Here is a 9618-nt window from a genome sequence, read left to right on the forward strand (position 1 = left end):
TGTACACACATACATGTCACGTGCATCCCAAATTGGAAAAAAAATATTTTAGATAATATCACAGAGGCCTGTTGTGCCTACCAACCCTTCTCCCAGCAATCACATCAAACACACAACACCATTAGAAAATGTACCCACCCAAAATCAATTGGCTAATCATCACATCATATGCAATTCAAATGAACTGCCATATATCATTGCACACACGTGTGGGTGGGAAATTATATTGCCAATGGCTCAAACAAATAATCAAAAAACTCTGTCCATGTTTACGATTCAAATGCTTCCACAAACTCTTTGATTTATTTGCTTTGAGCATTTCTTTTAATCTGCTTAGAAGGCACCCAAGAATAATTATTTTGTGATTCAAAATGTAATGATACAAAACTGTACAGAATAAATAATTCTTATAAATTTGCCAGACCTTTCTAGTGAATAATGCTGCAGTGCTTCAAACTCCAAGCCACGTCCACCACTCAAAATAATAAGTGCATGTTTTCTACGAATTTATGGCAAATTACCTCTTAATCACAAACAAAATAAAAGGGCTAACTCTTACTTGGAGAGTTCAGGCCACAGTAAAATTGTCTCTATCGGCAAGAAAACAAAAAAGCCACCACAGGAGCCAACTACATCGAAAAAAATATACATAGAATCTGTACATTTACAGTATTTACAGCTTAGTCACTCTTTCTGGCTATCTTGAGCATTCGTGGAGCAGAAGCCGAAACCAAAACACAAGTGATGAAAATGGGTGTACAGTAGCATTGTAAGATAGAACTTCTCAAATCTTTGCTTGTCTACCAACAGGAAAAGCAGCTCGGGCATGGGGTATGCCACAATAGTTATCTGACACATTTTTAAAAGAAGGCAAATTATTGTCTTGAAACCCTACGTTTAGCAAACCATAGTGAAAATTTAAATAACCAACGCTGTTTACCTCTTTTATCAGATGTATAGTTTGCCATAGATTTTCAAATCTTGAGTAGGACCATAGATTGCAACCACTGCAAAAAAAGTCTATAATTGCCTATGTTCCATTTGGTGCTAATCCTTAACCACTATGGCCTCTATGTTAAAGTCAAATGCATGAAGCCATGGTACACAAAATCAACACAATGAAACATTTTGTATCCACCGGCACACAGAATACTAACTGCCAACTGGATGGGTTTTTTAAAGCCTAGTAAAATGTAGTAACTTCATTTTCTAAAACAAAGTTACTTCATGATGATGCTTTCCTTGTTGACTGACTGTTTGTTGCTCAGTGTCGCAATGGCTTCTCACAGCGGTCCCTGAGTTGCTCCAGGATTGCTGCTGTGCTTAGGTTCCATTTGATGATGAATGTGTTTAAGGCACTTGTATTTACAAGGTTTGGAGAGAACCAAGATTCCTGCACCTTTGTCTCTGACCACACTTAAAGATAAATATATTCCTTTATGTTTGCTGTTCCAAAATTTCCAAATAGTCAGGCTCAGAATGCAAGTTGGCTTTAAGTTCAAAATATTCATTCTTAGTCTGTTCCACCAAGACTTTTCGGGGCCTGGAATACATAAATGTCTCCATTAACTTCAGTTCCTCACGCGTTCTAGGATAATGCGCGTCCAGGTCAGGCTGCAAATGAGCTATATTTTTCCTCAAGTATTCGGTAATGCCAAGCTGCTGAAGTTCCCTTTCTTTTTCAAGGATGTTTCTGTACAATGAGCTGGCATCTTGAAAGGATAGAAACTCTGCTGACTGGTCCTCAGCTCTGAACTTGTGGTTTGAGCCTGTGAGTGGTGAATCATTTTCTCTTTCCATCAGACTCTTGCGGAGATGCTTATGGTCATTTGGCTCTTTTTCATCTGCTTCTTCCTCGTGGGCTGTATGCTTTGGGCTGAAGGGTGGGCTCTGGTATACATGAACTGCAGGATTAATGATGCGCTGCTCATAGAGTGCTGATCCTGGTCGCTCTGTTGTGTGATGGGTCATTTTATGACCATACATACTGTACTGGAGACGAACAGGGCTATTTTCCCGTAGTTGTTCTTCAGTTTGTTTCTTTCTGTGTCTTCTTCGTCGGTGAAGAACAAGAACAATTATCCCAGCTGCACAAAACACAATCGCTATGAAGAGAATAAGCAGGCCAAGGATTAAAACCGAGAGTGGCACATAGTCTGTGATGGACCGAAGAATGCTTCCAGCGCTGCTGGTTGTTGTAGATGGCGTTGACACAACCACATAACTTACTTGTGTTGGCAGGACTGGATTGTTTGCCAGGCCGGGACATAGCACTTCATTGTTTAGAGTTTTTAATTCCTTTTTTGCTAATGCTGCTGGGGATTTACATAAAATGTCGTTCATCATCGTGTTTTTGCTCAGTTTTTGTATCCATTGCTTTAGGCCTACTAAATCACATGTACAGTCCCAAGGGTTATCCTCAAGCTCAATCTGGACCAGCAAGTCCAATTCATCCAAGACATTGCTAACAGGCAAATGCGCAAATTGGTTAGTTCTTAGGTAAAGTCGAGCAAGCGGAACTCCTGAAAAAATATTCGCAGGCAAATTATGCAGGAGGTTATTGTTCAGGTAAAGGACCTTTAGTTTTGGCATTGTATTAAATGTCCCTGGTAATATTTCCTTAATCGCATTGTACTCAAGATACAAATACTCAAGCTGTAACAGACCAAGAAAGAGACTTTGACTCAGTTTTGTCAGGTGATTTCCATTCAGGTAAAGCTTTTGCAACTTGGTGAGATTCACAAATGATCCTTCTTCGATTATTTCAATGCGATTGTTGCCTAAATGAAGCATTTCCAAAGATGCATATTCCACAAGATCTGATTTCAGCACAGTTTGGACAATATTTCCAGCCAGAATAAACTTTCTGGGATTGAGAGGTGGTGGCCCTAAGTCTGACAAGCTTTCGATGTTTCTCTCCTGGCAATGTATTAAAAGCCCTGAGTGAATGTGGCTGGTACAGTGGCATGGCACTGGACAGTACACAACTGGAAGCTGAGTTGCTGGCTTTGTGGCGTGCGGAACCAAAGGGGGCTCCTTCGTTGGAGCTTTTGGGACAGGTATTGCTTTGCTTGCTATTCTCCCATCATTTGCAGATGCAGTTACAACCATTGGCAATAGCCCGGAAGGATCTTCCAGTTCATTTATTGGATCAGAAGTACACATTGCTTCTTTTTTCAGTCGACTTAGCATGCTTCCCTTCAGAATGGGTGGGCTATAGCAAACCACTTCCCCTATTATTGACTGTGGGGGCATATTTTCCAGCCAGGTTTTCAGTTGCAGCAGTTCACAATTACAGGCCCACTTATTGTCTTCGAGCTGAAGATCCAATATTCTACCAATGTGCTCTAAAAATCCTACGTAGGGTAGTGTCTGGAGCTGGTTCCCTCGAAGATCTAGGTGGGTCAGTGGCACGAAGCGAAAAATATTTGCAGGGAGAAACTCGATGGCATTGTCATTCAGGATAAGAACTTTAAGCCTGTTGAGCTTGCTAAAGGCACTTGACTCGATCTCCGTGATGAAGTTGTTGTCGGCTTGAAGAAACTCGAGGTTCTCCAGTCCCTGAAAGGTATCTTCCTTTAGAATTTCCAAAGAATTGTGATTGATGTGAAGCTGCTTCAGAAGGCTCAAACCATTGAAAGCTCCTGGCTCAATATCTACAATGTTGTTGAATCCAAGGTGCAACGAGATGAGGTTGGTGAGGGCGGAAAATTCGTTGACACGTAGTTGGTTTAAGCCATTGTTCAGCAAACTAAGATGAAAGGGCAGCGAAGGTGGGACTTGTATTTGAGATAACTTCTTGATGCCTCTTTCTTCACAATTTACAAACAGTACGCTGTCCTTTTCCTCACAGGAACAGAGTGCCTCACAGGATCCACTGCCCGGCAAGGTTTCGGAGTAAGCAGAAGCGACCATAATGGAGCAAAGTATAACAATCCGCACCTCCATGCTTCCACGCAACAGTTTTTTGCCTCTGTGAAAAAAAACAAAATACATTAATATTTAATTCCATGGTAAATATTCAGCTCTTTAACTAGATTATTTTTTATGGTAACAATGTCCTTGCCTCTTTATGGTTAAAATATGTTATCATGTTTATGGTAATAAACGGCCAGCTAGGGAGAGCGTGCAATTTAAAGAACCTTCCACAAAATAGATATATGGAAGACAAAGCAGTGAGCTCCTACGACAAGCTGCAACAGGCACTGACTGGAAAATTGATGTCAAGGGACGCTACAGAAATTGCGCTATCGTCATTCACGGTTCATCACAGCCCACCAGTCTTCAGGACCAAGATGCCAACTCAACAAAAAAGGACTTTTCTGTCTGTGTGGCAGAGCAGAAACCTGAACAGAGGCAATGATAGTTCAACGTGGGGACTTACACTCAGCTGGGCTTAACAGTGTGCAGTCTGTGAAATGGCCTTTCGGTCGGCATCTGAGGCGCTCTGCAGGGTCCTAGAGGCGGCTCCGTTCACTGCCCTCCTAAACCAGGGGCTCTTCCCGAATTTTAAACACCTACAAAAACAATGCATGAAAACCAGTGAGTCACAGTCACGCGTGTGTTCGGGTGTTAAGAGGGCACAGGGGTCGTGGAAAGCCAAATGAGCGAGCAAGAAACATTTACTTGATGCAAAACAAGAACAGTACGAGGGCCTGATTTTCGAACGCATCATAAATTCAGGGATATATATCGTAACGTAAATGACTTCACATTGGTACTACAAATGTTGTAAATGGGTTGCGACGTGTCCACAGAAGTTAAGCAAAAACATGCTCTCTTTAAACTGGAGTTATAAATCCGCAGTCCCTTTTTATGGCAGCTCAAATCTTTGATGGTGGTGATGGGGGCTAGTGTTTCTGGATCTGCAGTACTGTATTAACTAACATCTGGCAACTGCAAGACGGGGTAGACAGGATTCAATAAACGGTTCAGTCCACCACATCAAGTCAGGGAAGCCCTTGGGTCTGGTATGCATTTCCTACTTGTATTTCATCTTGGCCAGAACAGCTTGCAGATGACGTTGGCACGCATTTCACATCCTAAATTCGACAACGGACTAGTAAAAGTAATCATACAGAAGAAATGTGCCATGCCCAGTGACACACAGGTGTATATTTACGTAAAGTTAGTTAGACTTTTTATTAACAAATATTATGCAAGAATACGAATCGCTGCAGAGATATGCCACACAATGTCCCGCAAAATGCGTGACACCTACATTTGGAGACAGCAGACTATACATTCAAAAACTTGCAGTTTTGTTTTGTCTTTTTTTCCCCATTAGCGGCAACCTCATATTGTCCGAAAAGTCAGGACAAGCTTAAGTTGTCACGAGTCTATTTGACAGCTATGCTTACGAAAAGGTAAAAGTTTCCTCTATTTATCCTCAGAAAACTTACAAATGAACTGCTGACACCCAATTCAAACATATGCAAATGTAAAAAAAAAAGAGAGAGAAAGGTTTCTCTTCACACTTTTTATCGCTCTCACTTCCCGGTCCCTTCACCTTGATAACGATAACACTCTAGCTGCCTCCCCCTCACGCGCTCTTAATGGACCTGCCCACACCCCGAGAAGATTATCTTGAAATAATAAACGCCTCCAAGATGGAGTGTGTGCGGGTGTACATGATGACGGCCACACACCTTCGAATCCGGACCCAACCACAATTAGTTGGTGCTGTTCCATAAAGTAACGCCTGCGATTCTGTGCTTTCTCTCAATCAGCGGACACGACCCAGCCCGCGTAAATCGCATTGCAAACATATCTGCTGATTAATATACATATCGAGGGTTTCCACGGGAGGTCCGCAATCCCCGCTGGCGGTAATTAGCCCCCATTTTCCGTTTCCAGTAGTAACCGTGGAAGAGAAAGGCAGCTGTTTACTGCCGCGCTGAATGCCCAACTTAACTAATGAGAGAGCTCAGCCAAAACAGAGCGACGGCGCAGTGACTGACAAGCACCCCTTCGCTGCTCTCTGCGGTGGCGTCATGTAGCAATGAGAAAGCGCAGCGGCAGCCCTCCTCAACCTGCCATTGCGGGCAACCCAGGGGTGAGGACATGATTTCTGGAAGATGGGAAGAGAAGGCTTGACACAGGCTGTGCATACATTATTTCTCCAATAGCACGATTTAAAAAGTATTCTCTTGAGGCGCGCTGTGCTACTGGAAGTATTTTTTTTTTTATGATAGGCAATTTTATCTGTTCTGAGAGAATACGCCAAGAATCTGATTATGGAACTGTAGAGAAAATTAAGGAGACTCTTTCGAGTTCCGGAAGACATTTTACTGCTTGCAGTCGTTTGTTCATTTTCTGTGTAGACATAATATATGTTTCTGCATCTCATAAGAATCAGAATGGGGGCTCTAATCGTCTACCCTGGGAGCGGGTGTACTTTGATCAGTAGAAAAAGAGACGCTGATTTGCAAGTATTTACAGAGAGCGACAAATGATGCATGTCCAATCGCAAACCGTGCTGTCTTTAGTCACACACAACAGCACGCTTACATACCACACACATACAAACACACATTACCACCACACACGCACACAATCATACAGAAATACACACCACTCATTTTCGAACACACATTCCCACACACAAACATCACACAGAAGCACACTAGCACTGCACACGCACACACGCGCACACACACATACTGGCATGAAGTATATATCAACACAGCATAGTAATACATGTCCCACACATAATAAATATGATATACCTTTATACAATGAAGCCAATTCTAGGAACACAGACAACTCTTGGTGGCAGGCACGCACAGACATATCAGATAGAAGCACACTAACACAGCACACACACACACACACACACACACACACACTGACATGAACTATACATCACCATCGAATAGCAATACATGCCACACATATACTAAATATGATATATCTTTACACAGTGGAAGGCAATTCCATGAACACAGAGAAAACTTGGTGGCAGGCACAAAGATATCAGATAGAAGCACACTAACACAGCACACACACATACTGACATGAAGTATACATCAACATCGCATAGAAATACAAGTCCCAAATATAATAATTGTGATATACCTTTACACAGTTGAAGCCAATTCCATGAACACATAGAACACTTGGTGGCAGGCACACACATATCAGATAGAAGCACACTAACACAGCACACACGCACATACTGACATCAAGTATACATCAACATCGCATAGCAATACGTCCCACATATAATAAATATGATATACCTTTACACAGTGGAAGCCAATTCCATGAACATAGAGAACACTTGGTGGCAGGTACAAACATATCAGATAGAAGCACACTAACACAGCACACACACACACACACATACTGCCATGAAGTGTACATTAACATCGCATCGCAATACATGTCCCCCATATAATAAATATGATGTATCTTTATACAATGGAAGCCAGCAACACAGAGAACACTTGGTGGCAGGTAATGTATAAGTTAAATGACAAATAACAATCTCTCTAGAAGTCACAATACAAACAGAAGCGATTTATCATATGATGAACCGAACACACCACACGCATACATCTCCGAGAAACAGACACCGGTTATATTGATCGTACTTTTCAAGGGGTAATGGGTCAAACACACATTGGTATTCCATTTACACAAAAGTTTGAAAATAACAGTGTCCCTTGAGTTAAAGGGACTCTCATGTCACAAGCGCACACTTTCACAAACAGAGGCAGTTGCATAGTTGAACGGGTCTATCTTTACCTGCGGTACGGATCCAGAGGCAGCAATACCTGCAGTTATGACAGAGGGGTGCGGAAACGGACGCAGGTGCGGAACCGTTCTCTTCACTGTAAACCCTTTGCTCTATGATCCAGAGGTGTCACGCAAAGGTGCGCGCTTCCGTGCGCCTCCACGCGCAGCAAGTCCGGCCAAAAGTAGGACTCCGGTGAAGGCTCGCGAGAAGGAGCAGAGGGCGCGCTGAACTGAAAATATCACCATCTGCGCGCGCCGGAGCGCCCAGCAGCATTTGTCTGACTTTCTTAATTAAGATTCAAAGCATACTTTGCGGTAATGCTGAGTTGTCAGGACGCCTCTGGAAGCAGTGAGCAGCCCGGCAGCCGGCGCAGAGCCTGCCCTTCAGCAGGGCGTGTGAGCAGGTCAGACTGCGCCCCCGTGCCTCCCAGACGCGAGCTCTGTCCACGCTACCGGCCGCTCTTTCTCGTCTTTCCTGTTGGCTCGCTTTGTTGTTAGTCACGTTGCCAAAGGCAGAGACCAAGGCGTAAATAAGAGAGACTTCTTGGCATTTGGCTTGGAGATTAAGCCCTTCCCCTCCACGGAGGCTTAACTGCCAGTGTCAAATTGTACAAGATGCGGCTCCACCTTGTTACAGTGCAACTCCTCCCCTCGCGCGCAGCCCCTCTCAATATATCCAGCCGCAGCTGCAGCGACCCAGACGGGCGCGGGGCAGGAAGCTGCGCGGGTTCGCTCCTTCAGAGGGATGTTTTACGATGTTCAAAGGTCGAGGCAGGGTTCTGCACACATTCACACGTGGACAAACCACCCACTGACATCGCAAAGGGGCTGTTAAGATTGTCCCTACTCAGCACAGTGAGCCCTCATGAGCTGGCAGTAGTGACACTTTCCACAAAAAAAAAACCTAGGCGAATTTTTCTGTGGGAAAACCTTCCTAAGGATAAAGAAGCCCGTCACTATACCTTTTGTGACAATATTCTCCATACAATCTGCATCTAAAGCTATTTACTTGTTTTAACACCGAAAAAAACCTTCTTGAATCACCACAACTCGCATCGGTTACGCAGAGGCTCCAGAATTGTTTGCTGAGTGTCTACGGTAAGAATGATTCAAAGCAGTTTGCTGTAAAGTATGCACAGCAGCATCTTGAAAAAGAAAAACACTCTGTTTACATTATCACTGTCTTCCCATGTTGACTCGACCCACGTGCACTGTCTCAGCTCCAGTCTTCTCAAACAACCAACTCTATACTGGCTGGTGCAGGACCCGTGGAAAACCCGGGTCGAGTGCTTCATTTGCCAAAGAATAAGTGGCAGGGCTCTGTCAGGAGGCCACTGCAGCTTGTACCACACATTGCCCCAGCCATGCTGCCTATGATAGTAACAACACAACTGCTAGCCATCATATTCCCACAAGTGTGACAATTCGGACTGTTCCACGATCCCAAAGCCAAAAGAATGGTTTGGGAAGCGAGTAATAGTCATTTTTAATGTAACTTAATAGTTGACTGTTGTTGAGGTCATTTGTAAATAGGCAGATAGCGCCACCTTGTGGCAGACTGTCACAAGCACTGGTATTGACAATTAAGTGCCTGTGCAGAGCAATGGAAACCACCGGCTCGAATTAAGCACTGCCTTGATGAGGCGAAGGACAATGGAGCTCTTTTCAAGGGATTGATGGTTTGACAAATTCTCAGTGCACACACTCTAAAAGTACCCCGAGGAAGCGAACCTAGTTTCAGAGTAGGCAACTACATGGTTTTATGAGGCAAAAAATAATACTGCTTGGTGTAAACAGGGCTAGGGCCACAGTATTACAGTACACAATGGGTTTTTAATGGAAGCCTTAACCAAGTGTAAAAACATTTTTTTTTAGCTA

General features: G+C 43.5%; 1 protein-coding gene across 2 annotated transcripts; it reads right to left on the reverse strand.

Moving 5' to 3' along the window:
- Positions 1 to 268: 268 nt before the first annotated feature.
- On the reverse strand, positions 269 to 8479 carry SLITRK6 (SLIT and NTRK like family member 6). Of its 2 annotated transcripts, none has more exons than XM_085622094.1 (3): positions 7750 to 8479; positions 4385 to 4517; positions 269 to 3973 (listed from the first exon to the last, which is right to left on the reverse strand). In XM_085622094.1, exon 3 carries the CDS (start codon positions 3946 to 3948, stop codon positions 1438 to 1440), a length of 2511 nt encoding a protein of 836 aa, XP_085478220.1. In that variant the 5' UTR covers positions 3949 to 3973; positions 4385 to 4517; positions 7750 to 8479; the 3' UTR covers positions 269 to 1437. The 2 variants fall into 2 exon arrangements, with proteins under 2 accessions (XP_085478220.1, XP_085478221.1); XM_085622095.1 differs by lacking the exon at positions 7750 to 8479 and adding an exon at positions 5649 to 5964.
- Between the last annotated feature and the right edge of the window lie 1139 nt (positions 8480 to 9618).

The sequence above is a fragment of the Triturus cristatus genome, chromosome 8 (assembly GCF_964204655.1).
Source record: "Triturus cristatus chromosome 8, aTriCri1.1, whole genome shotgun sequence".
NCBI lineage: Eukaryota > Metazoa > Chordata > Amphibia > Caudata > Salamandridae > Triturus > Triturus cristatus.

Coding starts and splice junctions, on each gene's coding strand:
- SLITRK6 (XM_085622094.1), bottom strand. CDS start 3,948: ATGGAGGTGCGGATTGTTATACTTTGCTCCATTATGGTCGCTTCTGCT.